Source organism: Podarcis melisellensis (assembly GCF_964234715.1).
Source record: "Podarcis melisellensis genome assembly, chromosome: 17".
Taxonomy (NCBI): Eukaryota; Metazoa; Chordata; class Lepidosauria; order Squamata; family Lacertidae; genus Podarcis; species Podarcis melisellensis.
This window is the reverse complement of record NC_138534.1, coordinates 608,407-635,594: the sequence shown is the minus strand read 5'-3', so window position 1 is coordinate 635,594 and position 27,188 is coordinate 608,407. Positions and strand designations below refer to the sequence as shown.

Sequence of the window (27,188 nt, the reverse complement as noted above, 5' to 3'; positions counted from 1 at the left end):
ACCTCACTCTCCTTTCCTCCTAACATGGATTATGTTGGAGGTGTTTGTATATCTTGCTGTACCAATAAAAATGTAAGGCTGTCATTATGCTGCAGTTCATGTGCCTGCCACTAGGCAGCTGCACCAGCTCCAGTGTGAAAAAAGGAAGGTGGGTGTCGTCATGTGGGGGGGAGGTAGTTGGCAAAGGTGGCGGCAGAGAGGAGGGCAGTGGCGTAGCGTGGGTTGTCAGCACCCGGGGCAAGGCAAGTAATTTGCGCCCCCTAACCCTAATCCCCAGATGTTGCACCTGGTGTGGCCGGCCCCCCTTGCACCCCCCATGCTGTGCCACTGGAGGTGGGGTTGATCAGTGAATCAAGCAGTGGCAGTAGACCCTAGTATGTATATTGAAATCTACACAGGTGTGTGAACTACTTTGTGTGTGTGTGTGTGTGTGTATTTGAGAGAGAGATTTGGGTAGGAACCTGGCCCTCTCCGCCCCCTCAGTTTCCACACGAATGCACCCTGCAGCACTATCATAACCTTTTGCCTAAAGGTCCCCTTACTTACCCATTCCATTGGCAGAAGATACCACCGCATTTGGGCTACTCCTGGGAGTGATGTTGCCCACATCTTCATATTCTTGGGTGGGGGCAGTCCGTGGTGATGGTGGGGCTAGTAAAAAAACATGAGAGGGTGTCAATTCTCACATCAGCTTGCCTGTAACAAACACTGGGGCAAACATCATCTAGGAAGCTAGAATATAGGGATGTTCATGTCTTGTGAAAAGCGGGCTGAAAGAAGAGTGCCAGCTGAGCCTTGCAGACCACAAGGAAGACCCACAACTTTCCAGCACCACTTTCTGAGATTTGCCATCCTGGAACGACTAGGGTCGTGACAAACTAGCACTCCAGTATGGCAACTCGGAAGGAGACCTTGTAGAAGGTAGCAACAGCTTCCAGGAGGTTGTGGGAAACTAATAAGGCAGAAACTTTAACCCTCCGGTTGTTGCTGAACTACAACTCCCATTATCCTTGTCCATTGACTGCTTGCTAGGGTTGATGGGTGTTGTCGGTCACCAACATCTGGAGGGCCTAGGTTCCCCACTGCTGCAGTGAATACACCCTTTCCACCTCTGGGAAGGCAGTCGCTCTCAGAAATGAGTCGTAAGCCATTTGAAGAGGATCCAGCTAATTGGTTCTGTGTAACTTTCTCTGAGGTTGGCCTAACCCTAGCTTAGAAAGAACACAAGAGTTCCAGTGGATCGGACCACAGGTCCACCATAGCCCAGCATCCTGTTCTCACAGTGGCAACCAACATTTGATGATCCCCTCTTCTAGCACAATGTAAAAAAGGCAAAAAACCCATTATCTCCCTTCTCTTTCCACATTGTTAAAAGTAGAAATCCCTGTACTGTAGATGTTTTTGGACTCCCATCAGCTTCACCCACCATGGTCAGGGATGATGGGAGTTGTAGTCAAACAACATCCATGTTCCCCATGACCATTCGAAAGTATTTTGCTTCTTACCTTTCTTCCCAGGTGATGAACTAAAAACCTAGAGCAAGGGAGGAAAATAAGTATTTAAAGAAGAAATATCTCATGGATGCCTTAGCTGGGATTCCTGCATTGCAGGGGCTTGACCCTTGGGGTCCCTTCCAACTCTATGATTCTGAAATAAAACATATTTCTGCACTGCTCAAACACACTTCGTTCTAGCACTGCCCTTGGCGAATGAGAGAGTCACAAGGATGCATTTTATTGATTCCCTTATTAAATGTATATTCCACCTTTGCTTTTGAAGGAGCCCAGGGTAGTAAGCTCATCCAAAAGAAAAGCATTATAAAAACATTATCTCATCCGGTGATGAAACAGCTGCCTGTAGATGACCTGGGGCAAGACAAGAAGGGAAAAGTTCTCACTCTTATTCTTAAGATAAGCAGCACTATGGTTAGATTTACAGGGACGCGGGTGGCACTGTGGGTAAAACCTCAGAGCCTAGGACTTGCCGATCACATGGTCGGCGGTTCGAATCCCCGCGGCGGGGTGAGCTCCCATCGTTCGGTCCCTGCTCCTGCCCACCTAGCAGTTCGAAAGCACCCTTAAGTGCAAGTAAATAGGTACCGCTGTATAGCGGGAAGGTAAACGGCGTTTACATGTGCTGCTCTGGTGCCGGTTCGCCGGAGCAGATTCGTCATGCTGGCCACGGTGAAAGCCAAGGTTCTTAGGAATCTGGTTTTTTTACATTCAGTGCCAAGTTTTCTCCAGTTTGTTCCTCCAGCCCTGACTTTACTAAGCTGCACAGCTGGGAGCGGGGAATGATGGATTGACTTTCCCCCTTTCGACTCAATCATAACACACACACTGAGATGAAGGGGGATAGAACCTCCCTTTGCTACTGCCTCCATATTCCTAGGGATGCCTAATATGTTTCATGCTCCAGTGTGTGGGATGTAAAGCTGCAGTCAAGTACAACATTCCTACAGTGGACCCTCTCAAGATGGAGGGTGAGGGAACAGCTGCAGTCGCCTGCAGTTCCTGCGCAATGTTTGCCATCTTGCCAAAGGTTGCAGGCAGCTTTACCTGCAGCAATCGCATGTTGATTGCCCTCTTAGAAGACAAAGTCCAGCAACTGGAGGAACGTGTAGCTACGCTCCAAAGAATTAGCGAGCTGGAGCTCTTCTTGGAAGCAACAGAGCACACCGTCTCCACCAAGGAGGAGACAGGGGACTCCCCTGAGAAGGAGGCTAGTTCACCAACACAGTAGCCAGATATTGGAGAAACGTGACTCAAAGAAGTAGGAGGCCCAGGGTTCGCTCTGATTGTTTAGAAATACACAATCGCTTTGAGGTCCTCTCCCCTAGCATGGAAGATGAAGAGCAGACTCCATTTGAGGATCTCTCCCTCATTACAGTCGATCAGGTATATGAAGACGAGCAGCAAAGTCAGTCCTCAGAGAATGTGCAGGCGACCTTGGAACGGACAGCTCACGGAAGAACCCCGACCAGACCTAGGAAGAGGCGTGTAGAGGTGATAGGGGATTCCCTACTGAGGGGAACAGAAGCAGTGATCTGTGGGCCTGACAAGATGTCTCGGGAAGTGTGCTGTCTCCCCGGGGCTAAGATCCAAGATGTAACTGAACGACTGCAAGGAATCATAAAACCCACTGACAAATACCCCTTCCTCTTGGTTCATGTGGGAACCAATGACACTGCAAGCAATAGCCTCCAGAAGATCAAAAGAGACTACGAGGCTCTGGGCAGGAAATTGAAGCAATTAAATGCACAAATTGTCATCTCATCTGTCCTCCCAGTTGAACGACGGGGCCCAGGGAGAGAGGGAAAAATAGTGGAAGTGAACAGCTGGCTTCGCAAATGGTGTAAACAGGAACGGTTTGGATTCTTAGATCACGAACTGCAGTTTCTTGAAGATGGACTTCTGGCAAGCGATGGGCTGCACCTCACAACGGTTGGGAGGAATGTTTTTGCCAAAAATCTCAGAAACCTCATCAGGAGGGCTTTAAACTGACTAATGTGGGGGAGGGAGACAGTGCTCCTGAAGGTAGGAGTCTATCAATTGATGAAGATGATCATCCAAATGTCATAGACCAAATGGAGCAAACAGCACGCAGACCTAGTGGTGGGAGGAAAAAATCCTTAAATAAGAGACACGGGGGAATGATTAATGGACTTCAATGTCTGTACACTAATGCGCAAAGCATGGGAAATAAACAAGATGAGCTTGAGCTCTTGGTACAGCAAACTAAATATGTCATAATAGGCATCACTGAAACCTGGTGGGATAAGTCCCACGATTGGAATGTAATAATGGAGGGATACAATCTATTTCAGAGAAACAGACCAGACAAGAAAGGAGGAGGAGTGGCGTTATATATCAGGGTCTTCTGAAGTTTACTATACAGCGGAAAGGAGCAGCCAAGCATACTAGGACTCAATTTATTGACTTTAAGAAAGCCGACTTCATAAAACTTAGGGAAGTGCTGGGTGAGATCCCATGGACAGTAATACTAAAAGAAAAGGGAGTTCATGATGGCTGGGAGTTTGTTAAGAGGGAGATAGTAAAAGCACAACTTCAGGCAATACCAATGAGACGGAAACATGGAAGGTGCCTAAAGAAGCCAGGTTGGCTATCTAAAGAACTTTTAACTGAGTTAAGATTAAAAAAGGATGTGTACAAAAAATGGAAAAGGGGGGAAACTACCAAAGAGGAATTCAAACAAATAGCCAGCACGTGTAGACACAAAGTCAGAAAAGCTAAAGCACAGAATGAACTTAGGCTTGCTAGAGAGGTTAAAAGCAACAAAAAAGGCTTTTATGGGTAGCAAAAGGAAGAACAAAGAAACAGTGGAGTGACTCAGAGGAGAAGATGGTGAAATGCAAACAGGGGACACAGAAAGGGCTGAACTCCTCAATGCCTTCTTTGCCTCAGTCTTCTCCGATAAAGAAAACAATGCCCGACCTGAAGAATTTGGAGCAAATGATTCAGCAGAGGAAACAGCCCAGAATAACTAAGGAGATAGTACAAGAATACTTGGCTAGTTTAGATGTATTCAAGTTTCCAGGGCCAGATGAACTGCATCCAAGAGTATTAAAAGAACTGGCAGATGTGATCTCAGAACCACTGGCAGTCATCTTTGAGAATTCCTGGAGAACAGGTGAAGTCCCGGCAGACTGGAGGAGGACAAATGCTGTCCCTATTTTCAAAAAGGGGAAAAGAGAGGACCCAAATAATTACCGCCCAGTCAGTCTGACATCAATACCAGGGAAGATTCTGGAGCAGATCATTAAGCAAACAGTCTGTGAGCACCTAGAAAGGAATGCTGTGATCACCAATAGTCAGCATGGATTTCTGAAAAATAAGTCATGTCAGACGAACCTGATCTCGTTTTCTGACAGAATTACAACCCTGGTACATGAAGGGAACACAGTGGATGTAGCCTACCTTAATTTCAGAAAGGCATTTGACAAGGTGCCCCATGATATTCTTGTAAAGAAGCTGGTAAAATGCAGTCTTGACTATGCTACCACTCAGTGGATTTGTAATTGGCTGACTGACCGAACCCAAAGGGTGCTCATCAATGGTTCCTCTTCATCCTGGAGAAGAGTGACTAGTGGGGTGCCACAGGTTTCTGTCTTGGGCCCGGTCTTATTCAACATCTTTATCAACGACTTGGATGATGGACTCAAGGGCATCCTGATCAAATTTGCAGATGACACCAAACTGGGAGGGGTGGCTAACACCCCAGAGGACAGGATCACACTTCAAAACGACCTTGACAGATTAGAGAACTGGGCCAAAACAAACAAGATGAATTTTAACAGGGAGAAATGTAAAGTATTGCACTTGGGCAAAAAAAATGAGAGGCACAAATACAAGATGGGTGACACCTGGCTTGAGAGCAGTACATGTGAAAAGGATCTAGGAGTCTTGGTTGACCACAAACTTGACATGAGCCAACAGTGTGACGTGGCAGCTTAAAAAGCCAATGCAATTCTGGGCTGCATCAGTAGGAGTATAGCATCTAGATCAAGGGAAGTAATAGTGCCACTGTATTCTACTCTGGTCAGACCTCACCTGGAGTACTGTGTCCAGTTCTGGGCACCACAGTTCAAGAAGGACACTGACAAACTGGACCGTGTCCAGAGGAGGGCAACCAAAATGGTCAAAGGCCTGGAAACAATGCCTTATGAGGAATGGCTAAGGGAGCTGGGCATGTTCAGCCTGGAGAAGAGGAGGTTAAGGGGTGATATGATAGCCATGTTCAAATATATAAAAGGATGTCACATAGAGGAGGGAGAAAGGTTGTTTTCTGCTGCTCCAGAGAAGCGGACACGGAGCAATGGATCCACCTAAACATTAGGAAGAACTTCCTGACAGTAAGAGCTGTTTGACAGTGGAATTTGCTGCCAAGGAGTGTGGTGGAGTCTCCTTCTTTGGAGGTCTTTAAGCAGAGGCTTGACAACCATGTCAGGAGTGCTCTGATGGTGTTTCCTGCTTGGCAGGGGGTTGGACTCGATGGCCCTTGTGGTCTCTTCCAACTCGATGATTCTATGATTCTACGTTAGGGGATGTTTTGTCCCACTCGGGAGAAGACTTCCTGTTTCCTCCTGAGCTGGGACAGACTTGAAGAAGGTGCGGTCTGTTATACTGGCATGGAGGAGCCCACGGCCTCCATGTTCGGATCAGTGTGTGTTTGGAGAAGTGACTGCTTAGTCGCAGTCACTTGGGACTAACTTCTTTATGGAATAGTTCTAGTTGTTATGTAACCTAAGTCTGCCTTCAGGGATATGTCTGTGAACCTGAATGAATCTGTGAGTAAGCTACTTTTATATTAATGTTAATCAGAGTCTTGTGTTTATTCTTTTTAAGAGGGATTAGAAGGGATTTTATCAGGAAGGAATCTTTAATAGTAAGACTCAGATGAGTTAGCAACAAGCTGATCGCTGCATAATTTAAAAAGGGGGATGTTTGGAACTGCTAGAATATGGAACTTGCTAGTGCAAGTTAGGAAGGATATCATTAAATAAAATATCCTCTCCTGCCTCCCTAATCATCCCCACACAGTGTACTATTAACTTGCAAAATGTTTTGAAATATCAGGTTCACATTGTTTGTAGTTGTTCACTAATTTTCCAATTCTACAGATGGGAAAATCAAGGCTGAGGCAACTTATTCAAAGCTAAACAACAAATACATTGTAGAAGAGGAACTTGAGCCCAGGCATAGGAGCCAACTCCTAGGGGCCAAAGTCCCTCCCCCCAAAAAAATATTTGAGGATGCCAGCTCCCCCTCCAAGTGGATGGGCATTGCCATTCAAATCGTGTGCAGGCAACAAGTATTGGGATTGATTATGTGGGGGGGGGGAGCTCTTACCTGCCTCTCCCCATATTTTATTCAAGTTGGCACCCTGGAGGCCAGGTCTAGTAAAGCCAAACACACCCTAATAACCAATCTGAATCAGGGCTGGGGGACTCTGTGGCCCTTCCAATATGCTGTTGAACTCCTCCCCAGCCAGCAGGGTCAATGGTCGGGGAGGGGGCAGTGGGAATTGAAGAAGATCTGAAGGGCTACAGGCTCCCCATCCCTTCTGGTCTACAGTTTTTGTCGGAGGCTTATCCCGGTCCTGTGACATAGAAATGTGGCTGGGAAACACCGCGCAGACAACATACTGTGGGCAGCAGGTTCCTCAGGGGCTTTTTCCCTAATCCATTGATGTGAGATGAGGAGGTGACTCTGGGATTGGAATCGCCTGTAGCAGAGAGATCAGACAAAGAAAAGGTTATTCCCAATGGGTGCTTTCTGTACTCCCTTTGCTGTAACCACGACAAGTCAGAGGGACCTAAACTTTCCCTCGGGATTATGATATTGGTATTATGGGATTAGTATTATTACAGTCATACCTTGGTTGTTGAATGGCTTAGTTGTCAAATAAATCGGCTCCCGAATGCCGCAAACCCGGAAGTGAGTGTTCCGGTTTGGGAACATTCTTTGGAACCTGGACGTCTGACGCGGCTTCCACGGCTTCTGATTGGCTGCAGGAGCCAGAATGGATTCCGTTCGACTTATGAGGTACAACTATATTTCTACTATCAACTACAGTCATACCTCGGGTTGAAGCTGCTTCAGGTCGAGTGCTTTTGGGTTGTGCTCCGCAGCGACCCGGAAGTAAGGAACATGTTACTTCCGGGTTTTGCCACTCACGCATGAGCAGATAGTCAAAATGACATCACGTGCACACGCAGAAGCGGTGAATCGCAACCCGCGCATGCGTGGACGCAGGTTGTGTTTGCTTCAGGATGCGAACGGGGCTCTGGAATGGATCCCGTTCGTATCCAGAGGTACCACTGTATAATCAATGACCTATCAACAGATTCCTCCCTGACAGCTTATGATAATCTCATTGAGTTCTTGCAGGATGTGGTCTCTGTTAACATAAACCCAGCCAGCAAGCCCCGCATTGCTAAAGGGTGCAGATGGTTCGACCAAGAGTGCCGCACAAAGAAGAAACACTGGCCTATAGAAACACTGGCCTAAACTATTTATCCCCAACTTATTTCAAAATTTAAAAAGAATACAAAGCCCATTTGGCTTCAAAAAAAAAGGCAGTCTGAACAAAACTCCTGGCCTCTGTTGCTGAATGCCTCGCTAAACAACAAAACAAAACTCTTCTGGCAACTGGTCTCTGGCTTCCTGAGCAATAGCTCTCCAGCCCCCAGCTGTGCCATTCCAGTTCAGGTATGGGAGAACCATTTTAGAAATATATTCACGGAAAATTCAAATCTCCCCGCCAGTTTTTATCATGAAGTTTCAGCAGAACTGTCACTACTCCCACAACGGAGCCCAGTTACAGTGGAAGAAGTCTATACATTAATTGGGAACCTTAAGAGTGGTAAGGCCCCAGGAAATGACTTTTTCCCAGCTGAATTGATCATATCAAATCAGCACTGGTGGGCTCCTCTTCTGGCGGCACTTTTTATGATAGTAAATAACTCAAGCAAAGTACCATCTAGCTAGAAACATACAATAGTAGTCTCAATCTTTAAGAGAGGCCAACCAAACATGCCTTCTAATTATAGGCTAGTCAGTCTGCTTTCAATTATAGAAAAGCTGTATGCCCGCTTTCTCTGTAACAAACTGACAAGTTTTCTAAATGACTATAAATATATCTGAAGCTCGGGCACGAGCTTCAGTGTTTTCCGCGAAAACACTCAACATCAGACCACTGTCTAACGCTGTCCCTCCTAGCTGAGAAATACACCAGACCTCTACAGGGAAAACTCTTTGTGGCCTTTATGGACCTGAAATCTGCCTTTGACTTCATCCCTGGATTCCAACTATGGTCCAAATTACATCTAGTACTGAAGGATAAATGTCTCCTAAATCTTATTAAAGCCCTGCACAGTGGAAGCAATTTGCAGGTTAGGTGTGGGTTGCAGGGCCAGCTCTCAGACTGTATTGAGATGGCCAGGGGAGTAAGACAGGGATGCATTTTGGCCCCTACCTTGTTCAGTTTGTTGTTTATTTGTTTTGAATTTAAATTTCTATTGGAATTTTATTTACAACATAACACAAACCCCCACGCCCCAATACACAAACCCACCTCATTAAACGTGAACATAACATACAGTGAGCATAACATACAACAATACAAACAACCAAAAAAAAATACTTCCTTTATCCTGTATCTGGCCTCCTTATTTACTTCTTATAAACAGTTTATAAGATGTTCAGTTTGTTTTTGAATGACTTAGAGGCAAGCTTAATGGACCCTGATGGCCATCTTCCAAAAATAGGGACAAGAAAGTCCCCTTTCTTGCTGTGTGCGGATGACACGGCCATCTTCTCCCAAACCAGACCTGGCCTAAACTACCAACTAAGGAAATTCTGAGACTACTGCTCTGGTAATAGGTTATCCATCAATTATGAAAAATCAAAAGTCCTGGTGTTTGAGAAGAGATTGTCCCTGAGTAAATGGGTACTGGACGGTCACAAACTAGAGCAGACCAAATTCTTCCGGTACCTAGGGCTTCTGTTCCATCATTCCAAGTCCTGGAAACATCATTGGCAAACCGCCTATCAAAAGTAAGCAAACTGGCTATACTTCAATTCTTTTATACAAGGGGAGGCCATTATATTCCATCAGCCATTAAGGTATTTAATGCAAAATCTGTCTCTCAACTCCTCTAGGCCTCAAACATCTGGTTCAATGGCTCATTCTCCAGGTTTGATGACTTCCAGGCAAAGTTTCTCCGGTCCCTCCTACAAGTTCCAAATTGTGTTCCAAAGGCAATACTATTTTTAGAAACAGGTGAATGTCTTCTATCAAGTAAAGCATGGTGGGCTGCCCTGAAATACTGGCTCAAGATCTCAGTCTTTGGCCTAGGGAAGAAGAAGAAGAAGAAGAAGAAGAAGAAGAAGAAGAAGAAGAAGAAGAAGAAGAGTAGTTTGGATTTGATATCCCGCCTTTCACTCCCTTTAAGGAGTCTCAAAGCGACTAACATTCTCCTTTCCCTTCCTCCCCCACAACAAACACTCTGTGAGGTGAGTGGGGCTGAGAGACTTCAGAGAAGTGTGACTGGCCCAAGGTCACCCAGCATCTGCATGTGGAGGAGCGGAGACGCGAACCCGGTTCCCCAGATTACGGGACTACCGCTCTTAACCACTACACCACACTGGCTCTCCAGTGTGGAAGGTATGGAAGGGGTTCCATACCTTCCATACCTAAAAAACGAGGAGTTTGCCAGCTCATGAATGAAAATGATGGTTAGAAAAGCCACTTGGCTTGGTATGCCACCTTCTCTCCTGTACCATCTGGGCTATGATACCACCCTTGAATCTCTGAGGCAAAGCCTCTGGGACATATCACATAGTGATCTCCGATCTCAATCTCATGTTATCTGTGGCCCATTAGCAGTAGGAATTCACTATGGGTTCAAGTTTCAGACACCTGCATATCTTAGAAATTTGTCTGTACCAACATATCGGCGTCTTTTCACCAAAGCCAGATCAACATACCCATGACTAAACAAATAGCGCTTCGGTCTCCCTTCCCTGGGGGGTTGTTTGTATGAATCTGTATTTTATTCTGAATCCATGTTATGGGTCGTTGGACCGCAATAAAGATTATATTATTGTATTTCTATTTCTATACCACTTTATATTCTTAAGGGGGAAAAATCAAAGTGGATTACAACACATTAAAATATTAAATAAAACAATCCAGGAAAAATGACTGAAGAATGATATTTGCAGCCTTTAATGTTTTACTATGGATTTTATTAGTTACATCTAATCTATGTTTGCAGCCTTTGTGAATTCCCATTTGAATTTGCTTGGGTTCTGTACACCCAAAGAAAAACCCCATGAAATACCCCCAAATCCAAATTTGTCATGATGACTAGAATCTTGTTTACTTGCATTGAAGTCATATGATATTCACAGAGCTAGTTTAGCAAAGTATTTTAAGAAAATGTGGTATGATCCAGGGACATCCTTAGTTCAAATGTCTCTTCTGTCATTAGCTAGATAACAGCCTGTGCACGTTGGCTCAACAGCAAGTGTCACCACCAGTTCCAGGTGACCCTTTTTGTCAAGTAGGTGTGCTCTGGCATCTCTTCCCCCATGTCTGCAACATGAGATGATAACGCTGATCTGCCATATCTTGCAGGCCTGATGTTAGGGTTACTGAGATAATGTTTAGGGAAGTTTTAAATCTTTGATGTTCTATTGTGTTTTTACTATTCTGCTGGGAGCTGCCCGAAGTGGCTGGGAAAACCCAGTCAGATGGGCAGGGTATAAATAATAAAATTATTATTATTATAAAAGAACTGGAGCACTTAAAACTACTGCATAAATGTTAAGGCTTATTGTTATACAGTTATACAAATTCTTAAGTGCACACAAACTATAACTTCACATCACCTGGGTTAATTTGGGCGTATTCGCAGGTTGCCGTGGAAGCTGGCCGGTGGATGGGGCTTCCAGGCAGCGAGTGACTGGCTTGCACTCCTACAAAGGCACTGGGATCAATTGCCAAGGTGTCGGGCATATTGCTCATCCGAGGCTTCACTGCGGTATAAAGGGGTCCCTCTCCACTAAGCGGGGCCTCGTTGCCTGGAGCAGGAGGAGGAGGAGAAGCGCCCAGTCCACTTCGTCGGAGCTTGTTCACAACCGCATAGGTATCACCCATGTCCCTGATGAGCTTGGGTGGTTGTTCTGGCGCTGATGTGGGCTGAGGGTCAACCGGCACCGAGATGCTTCTGGATCAGGGAACACAGAGGTTATGTGAAATCTCCACAAAAGGTGAAGGGACCTCTCTCAGGATAAGAGTTTATGAGTCAGGCTACTGAAGTTACCGGTATATATATATTTAAAGGATGCATATTTGTAATGCACAAAATGTACAAATGTTCTCAAGTGATTTCTTTTAGTTATTTCCTCTGCAGAGGAGTATAAAACAATTTAGGAACAATAATTGCTTTAAGAAATCTTATGCATGAGGAAGAGTTTGCGGTAATTTTACTTCTCAGCTGTAGCGCAGCCTAGGATTTTTCCAGAGGAACCCTCTGCCCTCCTCTCCATTTTGACTTTCTTCACCGCCTCTATTGCATCTGCAGAAAACAGCAGCAGGAGATTTTTTCAGGTGGTTCGCAATTTAGCGGAACCACCTGTTACATTGGGGCCCAGTACCGGCCACATGATCTCCTGCAATGATTTTGCAAAGTTTTTTTGCAGATAAAGTCGCTCAGATTCGGAAAGAGGTAGACGCCACCGTGGGAGCAGGGCTGGGGCGGGAGAGTGCTAGAGTCCTGTCTAGTCAAATTGCAAAAGTCAATTCCAATCTGTTACCTCTGAGGATGTGGACAGGCTGCTTGGACGAGTGAAACCAACCACCTGTCTCCTTGATCCTTGCCCATCCTGGCTTATAAAAGTTAGTCAGGAAGGGCTGGGTGATGGGCTTCGTGGGGTGGTGAATGCTTCCCTCTGTGAGAGAGCCTTCCCAGACCCACTGAAAGAGGCGGTTATTAAACCGCTTCTTAAAAAAACATTTTTAGATGCAGCCACGATGGCCAACTATCGCCCAGTCTCAAATCTTCCATTCTTGGGCAAGGTGATTGAGCGAGTGGTTGCTGAACAACTCCAGGCACGCCTGGAAGAAGCGGACCATTTGGATCCCTTCCAGTCGGGATTCAGCCCTCATCATGGGACTGAAACTGCCTTGGTAGCACTGGTTGATGATCTCCGGCGGGCTAGGGACAAAGGTGAGAGCTGTTTCCTAGTTCTGCTGGATCTATCAGTGGTGTTTGATACCATCGACCATAACATCCTTCTGGACCGTCTGAGGGGCTGGGAGCTGGGGGCACTGTCATACGGTGGTTCTGCTCCTTCCTCCTGGGCCATGTTCAGAAAGTGATGGTGGGGGATGAGTGTTCAGACCCCTGGGCTCTCAGTTGTGGGGTGCCTCAGGGTTCTGTCCTCTCCCCCATGCTTTTCAACATCTACATGCAGCCGCTGGGAGAGATCATCAGGGGGTTTGGGCTGGGTGTTCATCAGTATGATACACAGCGGATGATACCCAGCTCTACCTCTCTTTCAAATCAGAACCAGTGAAGGCGGTGACGGTCCTGTGTGAGTGTCTGGTGGCGGTTGGAGGATGGATGGCGGCTAACAGATTGAGACTGAATCCTGACAAGACAGAAGTACTGTTTTTGGGGGGCAGGAGGCGGGTAGGTGTGGAGGATTCCCTGGTCCTGAATGGGGCAACTGTGCCCCTGAAGGACCATGTGCACAGCCTGGGGGTCATTTTAGACTCACAGCTGTCCATGGAGGCACAGGTCTATTCTGTGTCCAGGGCAGCTGTGTACCAGCTCCATCTGGTACGCAGGCTGAGACCCTATCTGCCTGCAGACTGCCTCGCCAGAGAGGTGCATGCTCTGGTTATCTCCCGCTTGGACTACTGCGATGCGCTCTACGTGGGGCTACCTTTGAAGGTGACCCGGAAACTATAACTAATCCAGAACGCAGCAGCCAGACTGGTGTCTGGGAGCGGCCGCCGAGACCATATAACACCAGTCTTGAAAGACCTACATTGGCTCCCAGTACGTTTCCGAGCACAATTGAAAGTGTTGGTGCTGACCTTGAAAGCCCTAAATGGCTTCGGCCCAGTATATCTGAAGGAGCGTCTCCACCCCCATCGTTCTACCCGGACACTGAGGTCCAGCACCGAGGGCCTTCTGGCGGTTCCCTCCCTGCAAGAAGCCAAGTTACAGGGAACCAGGCAGAGGGCCTTCTCGGTAGTGGCGCCCTCCTTGTGGAACGCCCTCCCACCAGATGTTAAAGAGAACAACTACTACCAGACTTTTTGAAGACATCTGAAGGCAGCCCTGTTTAGGGAAGTTTTTAATGTTTGATGTATCACAGTATTTTAATATTCTTTTGGAAGCCGCCCAGAGTGGCTGGGGAAGCCCAGCCAGATGGGCGGGGTATAAATAATAATAATAATAATAATAATAATAATAATAATAATAATAATAATAATAATATTATTATTATTATTATTATTATTATTATTATTATTATTATTATTATTATTATAGCTGTGGTCACACAGAGCTTTTTGGGTTTCTCTCTCCTCCTTCCTAGTGAAGAACCTCATGCAGTTGCTGCTCCTTCCTTATATCACAGAGCTGTGGAGCTGGGGTTCTTTCTTCATGTCTTCCAGCCCCAAGCCATGCTCTGCCTCTGCTTCCAGGCCTCTGTTTTGTGCTTCTCAGCTGGCTGCCTGGAAGCTTCTCGACCCAAGTCCCTAGACTGATTGGTGGAAGGCAGACTGCAGTAGATAAGGCATTAAAGGGAGGAGAGGTAATCTGAAAACTGCAGTTGGAAAGGTATGTCTTGAGGAAGGCTTGACGGATGAGAAGGAGGCAGGGCTTTACTTCTTCACCCAAGTGATGGTTTTCATATGCCCCTCTGACATGTCCAAGCCTGAGCTTTGTGATTTGAAGGATGTCAAAATAGTGAGTAGCAAGGTCAGAGAGATGTGCTCACAGCTGCTGTAATACAGTCCGTATTTTTTATTATATATAATAATACCCATATACTAGTGTCTGCCATTCTCCACTGAATAAACCCAAAATGAGCTACAGCTCCATATAAACATTCAAAACATAAAACCAGGCAACCGAATAGTCAATAATCACATCTACCATCTTAAAATATGAAAATGTATAACCAGCACCCGGTTTGGGGGGGAAAGAACCATGTTGTACAATGTGGAGGGTCCTGACCCCTTTCCTAAGGCAGCCCAAAGTCTGCACCAGCTGGGCCTCCTCAGAGAAGAACTCCCACATCTCGGGTGTCACTGCAAAACATGGCTCTGCTTTCCTGCCAAACCAAGACAGCTGGGCTGCCGTTTCCAAGGCTCCCTCTCTCAGCCTTCCTTACCGGTGGAGGACGGTGCTTCGTTTGAGCGGGGCCACAGCCAGGTGTCGGAGGGAGAGGGCGTCGTCATAGAGGGGAAGACGGTTCTGTGTCAAAATCCGGAAGAACAAAAAGGAAGTAAGGGACGATTTCAACACAACTGTTTGAACATCCTACAGCAGGAAGTTTGCAGGAAGCCACGTCTGTGTGCTTCTGAGAGGGTGGCACACACACATTCAATCTACAGTAGCCAACGGGATACCCTTCAGAGGTTGTGGGGCTACAATTCCCATCAGCCCCCGCCTGCATGGCCAGCTACTCCTGCATTCATGTGAGCATTCATTTATTTTTAAAATTAGCTCTTTGTTTTTCACTGCTATTGCAACATCACTTATACCTCCTATGTGTTCCAGAACTTAGGACGGCTGCTATACAACCTTGTCAAGACTGCCTAGTCACACAGAGAGGAGCTTTCCCTGCTCCCTTGCCAAGCTGCTCACACCTTCAGAAATTAATAGGAACAGAGCCAGTGTGCCTATTAACGCAGATGATGAAAAATAAAAGTTTGTGCTTGTGCATAAGAATTTGTTTAATTGTATAAAAACAAGACTTAGCTTTTATATAGTAGCAAGACAAACCCACCAAAGCAAACACAGATTTCAGTTGCTTGGAGAAAACAAGCTAATTTTTGTTTATTTCATTTACAAACACTTCTGTCTCTTCCGAATCCATGTGTGGCTGGTGTGGGGGAAGAAGTGCTACACTGGAAGAAGGCCCTGGAGCAGCTTTCATGCACAGATCTTAACTGACCTGCCTATAAGGCTGGGAGGGGAAGATTGCTGGGAAGGGTAGTTTTCCTGCCACCCTTCTTACATAGAAGAAGAGTCCTGCTGGGTCCGGCCAAAGGTCCATCGCTCTGCTCTCCCATTGTCCAGGCAGATGTTTATGGGAAGCCTGCCTGCAGGGCTGGAGTGCAACAACACTCTCTCCACTTGGGATTCCAGAAGCTGCTCTACTGGGGCATCTTCGACAGCAGAGGTAGAACAGAGCCATCACGGCTGGTAGCCATGGATCGCCTTCTCCTCCATGAATTGGTCTACTCCTTTAAAGCCATCCAAGCCGGTGGCCACCACTCCTTCTATGCAGTGGGTGAAGAAGGGCTTTCTTTGTCAGCCTTCAGTTTCCTGGGGCGGCCCCGAGTCTTCCAGTATTCCCCTCTAGCTGGGGATTTTGTGTTTGAGGGATACACCCATTCAGTGACAGTTCCAGGGCTTGTTGGGGGGTGGAGAGGCTTCCTCAGCCACGGTGCCCTCTCAGTGGGGCCCCTTCCTCCTCCTCCCCATTGCTGCAGCTGCCCATTCACTTCTCTTCCCCTCTGGCTCCAATGTGCGCCACCTAATCCTCTCTCTACTAATCCCCCCCTTATTGAGGTGTACATTCCCACAAGGATTGTGCAATTATTGGGCAGACAATTATGTTTAAAGTGTTTGCTGCTCAGCTGATCTCTCCACACATGCCATTTGTTCAGAATTTTAAAAAGTGAATCAACAAACTGGAACACCTACTGGTGTGAATGGGAGCAAGCAGTTTTGATCTTCAATTGCAGTTGAAGTGTGTGTGTGTTTGTGTGTGCAGTGGTGAAGCTAGGCTTTTTTTTCACTCGGGTCAAAGACCCAGTAATGGCACCCCACGTGCATTTGCATACACACACAGGCTGGGAGCCTCAATGGTGCCCCTTGGGCGGCATCACCCAGAGTAAACCCCCCCCAACCCCCCCCAATAGCTGTGGCACTGGCGGGTGCACTGGTCTAATGAAGCCAAATTCAAAAGGAGAAAATGTCATCTCCAAGCAAGATCCAGCTCAAATGTGGACAAACTCTGAGAAGCTTGGCTATGAAAAGTCTGAAGCAGTTGATGGGCTAATTCTTGTCTCCCTGCCCAGTTGTGAGCCTGGGGGGCCTTCAAATGCCAGTCTCTGGGCCACCCATGGGTGTAACCTGGGGGGGGCGCAAGTAAAACAATAGAAATACTTAACTAACTGACCCATCACATTGGTTCTGCCCCCCTAACAAAAATCCTACCTATGCCCATGGGGCCACCATCATATCTCACTCACTTTGCTGTCACTTTTGCCCCTCCCAAGCCCACAGAAAGTAACCTAAAGCCACAGAGCCTCCAGATTCTTGTGGTATCAGACTTACACAGCTGGAACTCCCCAGTTAGTAGATCAGAAAGATAAGAGGCCATTTTGAGGGGAAGTGAGTATGAAAGAGGAACCTCCTCAAAGCACAGGTTCCCTGCAGGGGAATGTGTGCACTTGCACTTGTGTGCCAGAGACAGACAGAGAGAAAGACAGCTAGCTGGGTTTGCTTTTATAGTAGCTGCCTGTATCTTTCCCTCCATTGCCAGGATTCTTAAAATGGGGAAGAAATGAGCTTTAAACATGCCGTGTGAAGGCAGCCTGCAACTCCTATCATCCCTGCCCACTGGCCATATTGGCTGAGGTTCATCTGGAGGGCTGCAGTTTTCCAACCCCTGCAAAAAAGGAAGGGGATAGCATTGCAGTTGTCCTGGGAACCAAGATTAGTCCTTTTCCTCTTCTTAACATGCATTCAAAGCCAGTGTGGACCTGGGACACGAAGGTTTAACACCCCCCCCGGGGTGACCTTGGGATAGTCGCTCTTAAAGCAGGGGCCAGGATGGGGCAGTGGAAGACCATGTATGCTGCCCTGAGTTCCTTGAAGAAAATGAAATATTTGCAGTAACAAAATTATGAGAGATAAAGCCACAACTGCAGGTACAATCTTCAGGAATCTGCTGTGACATTTATGAATTCAGCTCACAAATATAACTCAGAAAGGCTTCGAAGGATTAACTAAATATTTGGTCAAGTTTGATTAAAACTCATGAAGAAATTTATGCCCCTCAAAAAGTAGAGGTCTATGGGCTAGAAGTGTCTGTTTTCAGATTCCCCAATCCAAACAGCAATCCAAGGAGAAACTGCAATGGGTTGATCTCCACTGAGGACTACAACAACACCCCCACCTCTTCTGCCAACTTTCACAGATGAATGAGCAAAAGCTGCCCTATGTGGGAAGTTCCAGCTACTCCAGTGTTGCTTTTAGTTTTGGATTTGTCTCTTACTTCTTTGATGTTTTCATAGTTTGAGTCAGATAAACTCAGGGCAGCCCGGAACATTTCAGTGACCGCATGGTATACAAACTCATACTGCTCCTGCCAAGAAAAGAGGAGATATGAGATATGAGAGGAGAACGTTGATCTATAAAGGGAAGCTCCAAACGCCCTTAAGGTTTGGCCACACTCGAGGGAAGCGGTCACCAACTTTTTGAGGCCCATGGACACAGTGGAATTTTTGAGCAAGTGCCATGGGTGCCATGGCTTCTCTAGTCCTAAAGGGACTCTTGACCGTTAGGTCCAGTCACAGACGACTCTGGGGTTGCAGCGCTCATCTCGCTTTATTGGCCGAGGGAGCTGGCGTTTGTCCACAGAGTTTTTTTGGGTCACGTGGCCAGCATGACTAAGCTGCTTCTGGCGAACCAGAGCAGTGCATGGAAACACCGTTTACCTTCCCGCCGGAGCAGTACCTATTTATCTACTTGCACTCTGATGTGCTTTCGAAATGCTAGGTTGGCAGGAGCAGGGACCGAACAACGGGAGCTCACCCCGTTGCGGGGATTCGAACTGCGGACCTTCAGATCGGTAAGCCCTAGGCTCTGTGGTTTAACCCACAGCGCCACCCGCATCCTACAATCCCAGAAAAGCTTACCCACAACTGATAGAAGGAGAGGACGTGTGCACTCACTTTGCTTTTCCAAGGGACTGGGCAAAACTTGGATCGCAAAGAATTCATAGGAGCCTTGAGAAGCCCATGCAGCCCAAAGAGGAGGTGGGAAGAACATCAGCCTTCCCACTTCCTCCTTCAGCTCTGTGGGTTTTCCAAGGGAGAAAAGGTAACCACCCTCAGCCCCTCATGATTAAGTGGTGAGAGCATTAGGGGAGCTCAGAAGCCTTTTTGGACATCAGGTGACCCCTGCTTTAGGATCTCCAAATACCAAGATATGAAGATAAACAGCCTGTACACTAAATTAGTCTGCTGCCCCCTGGTGCAGTGTGAGGTGCTGTCTAGTGCTGGAGTGAGCCCCACCGGTGCCTGGGGCGGGCACCTGCACAGCGCAATGGGGGAGGGCACACTGTGGGATGGGGTGTACTGCCAAAGTGACTACGTCCCTACCGGGCGCCACCCAGCTAGAGGGCACCTGGGAGCGATGTGGTGGCTTGGGTGCCCTGCAAGCCCAGCGCCACCCAGGGCAATTCGCCCCTGCCTAGCTACTGGTGCTGTCCCTTCGCCAGATTCAGCTGCCAGTCCAGCCATCTTAGAATGCCGGGGGACTCTGTGAGGACACACATCATCTTTGCTTCGAGCAGCAAAATGTATTGGTGTGGACAATAGAAATGACTGCGGGGCTCACCTGGGTCTGAACAGCAGCTGGTCTCTGCTTCCTCATTTCTAGGACAACATCAAAAATACTGAAATGCGGGGGGATTCTCTGAAAAGTAGAGGAGAACTGGGGAAATGTCGGCAACAACAACAACAACAACAACAACAACAACAATAATAATAATAATAATAATAGTTTTATTATTTATACTCCACCCATCTGGCTGGGTTTCCCCAGGAACTCTGGGCGGCTTACAGTGAAACATCAGACATTAAAAACTTCCTAGAATCATAGAATCATAGAGTTGGAAGAGACCACAAGGGCCATCGAGTCCAACCCCCTGCCAAGCAAGAAACACCATCAGAGCACTCCTGACATATGGTTGTCAAGCCTCTGCTTAAAGACCTCCAAAGAAGGAGACTCCACCACACTCCTTGGCAGCAAATTCCACTGTCGAACAGCTCTTACTGTCAGGAAGTTCTTCCTAATGTTTAGGTGGAAACTTCTTTCTTGTAGTTTGGATCCATTGCTCCGTGTCCGCTTCTCTGGAGCTTCTCCTGATACAGGGCTGCATGATATCTGACTGAAGGACCTTCATTTGGGTTCCCACATTTCCCACTCTGCTTTACTACTCCCTATTTCATTTGCTGTTTCCTCTGAGCTATGTGAGAGTATCATAAGAGGTAGCTTCCCCAAAGAAGCAGAAGGCAAGGGAAGATGCGAATTTTGCAGGGATCAACCAAGTACTGTATCTTTATGTTTCTTGTGGGAGCTGAGACTCTCCAGTACAATAGTCCTCTCCAAGGGACATTTTTGTTCCTCATTTTATATACAGATGGAGGCTATATATGAAGTTATGGACTGTGTCAACTCAGACGGCTGGAGAAAGTTTATATTTTTGAACACTTCTCCCCACCTCCAAGTGTAAAAACAAAACTACTTGTAAGTAATAGTCTTATTCTGATAAGCTAGTTTATGAACAACTGAATTGGTTCCTAGGAGGGGACAGTCTTGTTTCCATGGATTATATGTAAGTTATTTCAGGAGCCTTTTTGGCTGAGGGGGAGGGTTCAAATGCTCTAAATGAATAAACAATGTCCAGAGTTCTGCCATATATAGAAAACAGATTTAATTAAAGTGTTGCATGCAGTGCACAGATGTAGCAAGAGGTTCACTACAAAACACACACTCACTGGCAAAGCCAGACCAGGCACTCGTCACACCTGGTTCTATTCCTAACATATTCCAAACAGAGATGCTTCAGGAATTCCATCTCTTTTGGGAAAGAAGGGACAAATTCTATTAAAATCAAATTCTAATCATATTTCAATTAAACACCATTTTTAAAAGCAAAGTCTACATGACATTTTATCCATCTGTCTGTCCATTTGTCTGCCTATCCACCCACCCAGCCAAGAAATAGCCAGACACACAGTCACTCTTTAAACAAGAAAACAGCAACAGTGTCTGGTCAAACATCGTTCCGATATTTGTTGTTCCAACAGACAGAAATATTGGACCAAATCCACCCAGCTTCCTCAATCCTCCATCCCTCAGATCTGACTTGCCTAGAAATACCTGTTTCAGCAGCAGCTGCCGTATGTATTCCAGGGTACAGATCACACCTGTCCGGCCACAGCCAGCACTGCAGAGGAGGAAAGAGGGTGAGAGAGGGTCTGCAAAATAACAGACCTTCTTTCAGATCACATCCAGCCAGGAATTGCAATACAAATGAGAACACTTTGCCATTTTGTTTCAAGAAATTCTTTCAGAAAAATCTTCTTGGTTCATCCCCATAAATATAATGGCAGTGTGGACTTCCGGTGCTTCCTGTCAAAATGGGCGCAGAGCTTCGCAGTAGCGGAGAGTGGCAGGTGAAGTACAGTGGTACCTCGGGTTAAGTACTTAATTCGTTCCGGAGGTCTGTTCTTAACCTGAAACTGTTCTTAACCTGAAGCACCATTGTAGCTAATGGGGCCTCCTGCTGCTGCCGCACCGCCGGAGCAAGATTTCCGTTCTTATCCTGAAGCAAAGTTATTAACCTGAAGCACTATTTCTGGGTTAGCGGAGTCTGTAAACTGAAGCGTATATAACTTGAAGCGTATGTAACCCGAGGTACCACTGTATAAACAAGAATAACGAGGGCAGTTGTTCTTATAAGCTCCCCACCCCCATGTCCGGGGAGGGGGTGAGCTTCACCTGCAGATCTTCTGATACCCAGTTCTCACTCCAGATGGAGGCAGGAGACGCTGGGTGCAATGCGCTTCGCTTATTGGCAGTTCTTCTGTACTTTGGAATTTTAATAGGATCTAATTTGCAGACATGTACTGGGCTAAGGAGACAAGATAAACTGCTAAATAAATCAGCCACTGAGTGACAACGATCTGAATTGGAGAGAGGAAGATTTCCATCATAACAAGGTGAAGTATTACTGGGGGAGGGGAGCCTTTACCCTTTCTGAATATATATTACGTTTTGCTGCATCAGTGATTCGGCAACTCTTTCCCAGAATATCAATGGATTGATAAAAAGCAAGAGGAAATCAAAGAGAATAAGATAATATTTATGGATTTTTAAATGGAAATGGGACTGTGTGAGAATGTCGATACGATTGAAGCTTCTAACTTCCACTGAATTGCAGTTAAGATTATGGTTCCTTGATCCACCAGAGCAGTGGCGGGACACCAGATCGTTAAGAACTAAGTATTGGAAGAGAAAGGATATGTTGGAGTTCTGCCTGGGGCTATGGCAGAGTGCCAGACCTTCGCTCAGACAAACAAAGATGGTGCAGTGACGCAGTAGAAATAACAGCTTCTGAGAACAGAAGTGAAAACGAAAATGTGGAAGCATAGGTGCCTTTTATGATCGAATTAAAGCAGGGAAAATGAAGAAACAACTGGAATTAACATATCACACAGGAAATTTATTGGATATAAATTCTGCTTGCAGAAATAAAAGCTATTAAATATGCAATTACGAATGGAAGTCAAGAAACAAGTGGCTGTCAACAAAAGATTAAGGTCAGAACTGTTGTTATTGGATTAATCAAGATTATGAAAGGAGGAAGACATAAGAACTTTGTAACCAGAAAGCCAGTACATGGGAAGTCATCTCAAATTGATTAATTTAGTTTTTGAATAATAGGCTCTCTTTCTTTTTAATTGGACTGTAATTTGGTAATGTGACAATGTGGCTTTTATTGGACTTGTAATAAAATTTATTATACCAATAATAATAAAAAATATGGCCGTGTGCCCAAGCTCGGCCCCCTCACTGCTCCTCTCTAACTCCAGATCACTTATGAATGGGTTAAAGCACAACAAGTTCAGTGCAGATCCTTGGGAGACTCTGTGCTTCTCTCCTTTGTGACTTGTGGGGACAGCCCATTTGTTTCTGCTCTTTGCTCCCTTTAACCAGTTACTGATCCTCTAAGACCCCATGACTGTGGTGTGGTCTGTCTATAGGGCTTTGCCCTGGGGCTGCCCCTTACCTGCAATGCACACAGATGGGCACAGTACTCTCACCCTGCTTGCTTCTCACTTGCTCAATCATGCCAAGGAAGTGGCCGTAAGTGTCTGGGATGCCCCGGTCTGGCCAAGCCACATACTGGAAATGGGATAGCTCCCGCTCCTCCTGGGGGGGGGGGGAGAGGTACAGATCAATATCACCACATCTGAATGGGGCTGACACAGAACAGGTGGTAGGAGAGGAAAGCCATTTGCACCCTCTGACATGTTTATGTTTGCTAATGCAAGCACCTGATGCCGCCTCAAATTAAAACCCATTCTTCAAGACTATTGAATGGTTTGTCTTCAACCAAGGAACTCTGGAACTCTGGTCCCGTGAAGGCCTGTCTACAGCACCGGTGGCAAACCCTAAACCCACAGGCCTTATCTGCCCCTGGACGATTCCTTGTGGGTCTCAAACCCCTTGGAATTTGATGGTGGTGATGAAATGACTGCACTGCAGAGGGGCTCCTTTTCTCCTGTGCCATTGCCGCAGGGATCTGGAAGGAACACTCTGACATTTCCCGACCTGGATCTCTGAGCGCTCTCCCCTGTTTGTGGAGCACATCAGTCTCTTAACAGTGGTCAAAAGGAATGGTGCTTCATTCAGCAGCAAAGAAGCTGATTTTGCCAGCAACCATAGTAGGGATAGGGCCTGGGCAGAGCCTGATAAGGTTCCAGGCAATCAGGACGAAGCCTGCAATAAATATTCAGAGCCCCGCCTTGTGCTCCTGCCTGGTCCACAGAGCAGTGCTTTCTACTTGCTGCTCCTTCAGCTTCCAGCTCATGCAGCTGACCTTGAGGCCCCAGAGCCAGAAAGTGCAGCCCCAAGACCTGGACTTGGGTGTGCCCCACAATTCCAGTGGGCCTTGCCTAGCAATTAAGTGCCATGGAGTAGCTTTACCTTCTGAAAGGTCAGGGTAAGCATCCGCAGAATGACATCTGGATTGAGTTCCTGTTCTTTAACCTGAGGAAGAGACAAGAAAACCGCCCATCACATTGTTCAAAATATTCTTATCTCCCCAAATGGGAGACATCTCATTTGCTCAGTTACGCTGCCCACCTATAATATAGACTAGAGATAGAGAACTCTTCAATCCCATCAGCCTCAGTCAGTGTAGCCAAAGCTCAGGGATGGTGGGAACTGTAGTTCAGCAACATCTGCAGATCCACAGGTTCCTTATCTCTAATGTAGGTACAATTGGACAGTGTTTTGTTAACCATCACAGTTCTGTTTTATGGGATAGCTTGCTTGACATGAGAAATGGCTTCCAGACAAACTTAAACCCTGGCGATTGTCATTTTGTGAAAGGGTTCAGGAACTTTGACCAAATTCTCAATACTCTTGCCAATGGATGGAGTTCACTGCAGATGAAGTCTCAGGGGCAGAGACCATGCCTTTCTGAAGAAGGTCCCAGGTTCAATCCAAGGCATCTGCAGGTAAAGGCTGGGAAAGAGCCCCATCTGAAAGCCTGGAATCAGTGCAGGCAATAATACTAATACTACTCCTACTAATAATAATAATTTATTATTTCTAACCCACCCATCTGGTTGGGTTTCCTAGGCCACTCTGGGCAACTTTCAACAGAACATTAAAAACAGAATAAAACTTCAGACATTAAAAACTTCCCTAAACATCCCATTTTTAGTTAGACGGACTAATGGTTTGACATGGGATCAGGCAAATTCCTGACTGGGCAGGAATTAAGTATGGGACGGATCCAAGAAGCACCTTGTAGCCACACAACATGTGATGCAGCTTATGGAGTTCGCTGACACATGAAATGGCAAAGGTAACTTAGCTGGTTCTCAAAAAAAGATGAATTAACTCCCAGGGAGAAAGGCCTTTCAGTATCTCTTTGTGATGAGCAGGGCTAGTTCCAGGTTTCAGGGGCCCCCTGTAAAGGGCCATTTGTTGCTCCCGGCCTCCATGTTGGTGGGCTGAGGGTCGCAGGAATGGGTGTGCCATGAACTGCTCTTTCAAATTTCCCTCTGTGCTCTGGAGCAATGCAACAGTGGGGAACATGGTGGGAAATGTTAGGTGTCAGCCTGCTCAGTGTGGAAGGGCCCAGGGCCCAGGAATTGCCCAAGGGTGCCAGCTGCTAAGATTACATCTGGTAAGAGAGCAAAATTTCTAAGAGCAATATACCTCCAAGTACCAGAGACTGTGGGACGCGGGTGGCGCTGTGGGTTAAACCACAGAGCCTAGGACTTGCCGATCAGAAGGTCGGTGGTTCGAATCCCCACGATGGGGTGAGCTCCCATTGCTCGGTCCCTGCTCCTGCCAACCTAGCAGTTTGAAAGCACGTCAAAGTGCAAGTAGATAAATAGGTACCGCTCCGGCGGGAAGGTAAACGGCGTTTCCGTGTGCTGCTCTGGTTCGACAGAAGCAGCTTAGTCATGCTGGCCACACAACCCGGAAGCTGTACGCCGGCTCCCTGGGCCAATAAAGCGAGATAAGCACCGCAACCCCAGAGTCGGTCACGACTGGACCTAATGTTTTTACCAGAGACTGCGCACAAACTATGTGGCAGCTATAGTGAGCCCGTGGCCCTTAAGGGATCGCTGCACTACAACTCCCATCATTCCTGGCCATCAGTCATGCTGATGGGGCTCATGGGAACTTGGATCCAATGACATCATGAGGATGGCAGGATAGTCAGCCAGTCTTGCAACAGGGGAGGGCATCATGTTTGCACTCTTCTTGTGTGTTTCCAGCAGGTGCATCTGCTTGGTTTCGACTGCTGGTATCAGAATGCTAGATGAGATGAGACTTTGGTCTGATCTAACAATTCTCAGGTTCTTAACGACAATTCCCAGCCCTTCCTTAGTGAGAAGAAATGGCCTTTAATCCAGCTTAGGTTGGCAGTGGAGATTCCTGTGCTTGTGCATTGATGAAGAACTGTGCCAGCATCCCCTGCCAGGAACCAGGCTCCTCCTTCCTCACGCAGCTTCTTCCTGTCCATGTGTAACAACCTCACCTGTGCCACAGAGAAGGATCCAAAATGCAAGGTTTCCTCTGCCAAAGGCCAGTAGCGCTCACACTTTTTCTGAGAAAGAAAAGGCATAGGAAAGCAAGAAAGGTTAGGTAAGAGAGATGGTGGCAACATGGCTGTCCTCAAAACCTCAAGGCCCGGATGAGAGACCCCATGAGGCTTCCTAGCCTCCAAATACCATCTCTCCTTCAGGAGCTCTCACCTTGCCTAGTTCCACTTCCCGACAAGCCATGACAATCACCTGCAATGAAAGAACATCATGAAGCAGTGGTGGAGAACGCCAGGCCCAGAGAGAACAGCGGGGTGTGTAGAAACTGTACTACAGTGCATGGGTAAAATTTACATTTGCTGCTCTGTGCACTTTTGCTTCTGGCGCCACTGGGATGTGGTCCAAAAGGTTTCCACAGACCTGAATGTGGCTGTCGGGCTGAAAAAGGTTTCCTTGCTGCTGCCATAAAGGAGCAGAAACATTAATTTGAATTTGCTTTGAGAGGGACTGTTCACCAGATGCCTTGTTGTCAGAGAAACTGGTCTTATACAGATCAATCCAATCTGCTGGGCGCGATTTGCACTTCAGAGCTTACTTTAATATCTAGGATATTACTTGTGATCTGCCTGGACAACTCACCTTCACCTTGTACTGCCAAATCATGCGCCAGAAGTCCAGCACTGTGTGTGGAAGAGGCCCCTGGGTTGCAATATAGCACTGCTTGTTATCCACACCCTGTGGGAAGAAAAGAGAATCGCAAACGTGAACTGAACATCATGCATTCTGTTGAACACCCCGTAATCACCCCTGAGCTGGAGAACAGCATTCTATTTGAAGATAAGTAGGGATAAACAAAGGAGAGGGAGGGCAATTGGTTAGAGATTAGAATAAGTCAGAGGGCTTTGGATAATTCACCCATTTGATTTATGCTTGATAAAAATACTTTGCATTCCATTGTAAATAGAATGGTCAGTGCTAAACTGCAACTGGGGTATGTATTGTCCACTTCTATAACATTCATGTTCTCAAAGCAATATTTTCAAATGTGGAAAATTTAAGTCAGCTCCTGGGGAGTGTGTGTATCTTATCGCTAAATTTAGGATTCCCAAGAGCCTTTAGAGTACGTTGTCATCCCACTGTCAATTTTATCTCTGTAACCATGAGGACTAGAAATGTATTCTAGTAAACTGGGACTTTTAACTGATGGTAGGAAGAGCCTTCAATTCTGTCTTTTGCCATAATGCCATTCTAGTGTGCCTGATGAAACTTATCTGCTCCACTTCCCAGTGGGGAGGAGTTGCGGTGGACCGCATGGCCACCCA

General features: G+C 46.6%; 1 protein-coding gene across 5 annotated transcripts in view; it reads right to left on the bottom strand.

Moving 5' to 3' along the window:
- PTPN18 (protein tyrosine phosphatase non-receptor type 18) overlaps positions 1 to 27,188 on the bottom strand; it is a 75,519-nt gene that overhangs the window by 631 nt on the left and 47,700 nt on the right. For 4 of the 5 annotated variants that reach the window (XM_081895235.1, XM_081895236.1, XM_081895234.1 and 1 more), the window contains 13 exons: positions 26,506 to 26,601; positions 26,080 to 26,118; positions 25,863 to 25,931; positions 23,786 to 23,848; positions 22,866 to 23,008; positions 20,954 to 21,020; positions 19,406 to 19,501; positions 18,060 to 18,149; positions 14,940 to 15,022; positions 11,418 to 11,755; positions 7,166 to 7,245; positions 1,506 to 1,533; positions 547 to 651 (listed from right to left, as the gene is read on the bottom strand). In XM_081895235.1, the coding sequence (XP_081751361.1) occupies positions 547 to 651; positions 1,506 to 1,533; positions 7,166 to 7,245; positions 11,418 to 11,755; positions 14,940 to 15,022; positions 18,060 to 18,149; positions 19,406 to 19,501; positions 20,954 to 21,020; positions 22,866 to 23,008; positions 23,786 to 23,848; positions 25,863 to 25,931; positions 26,080 to 26,118; positions 26,506 to 26,601 (1,297 nt within the window). The remainder of the gene's footprint in view (positions 1 to 546; positions 652 to 1,505; positions 1,534 to 7,165; positions 7,246 to 11,417; positions 11,756 to 14,939; positions 15,023 to 18,059; positions 18,150 to 19,405; positions 19,502 to 20,953; positions 21,021 to 22,865; positions 23,009 to 23,785; positions 23,849 to 25,862; positions 25,932 to 26,079; positions 26,119 to 26,505; positions 26,602 to 27,188) is intronic. The other variant, XM_081895232.1, reaches the window with a different exon arrangement.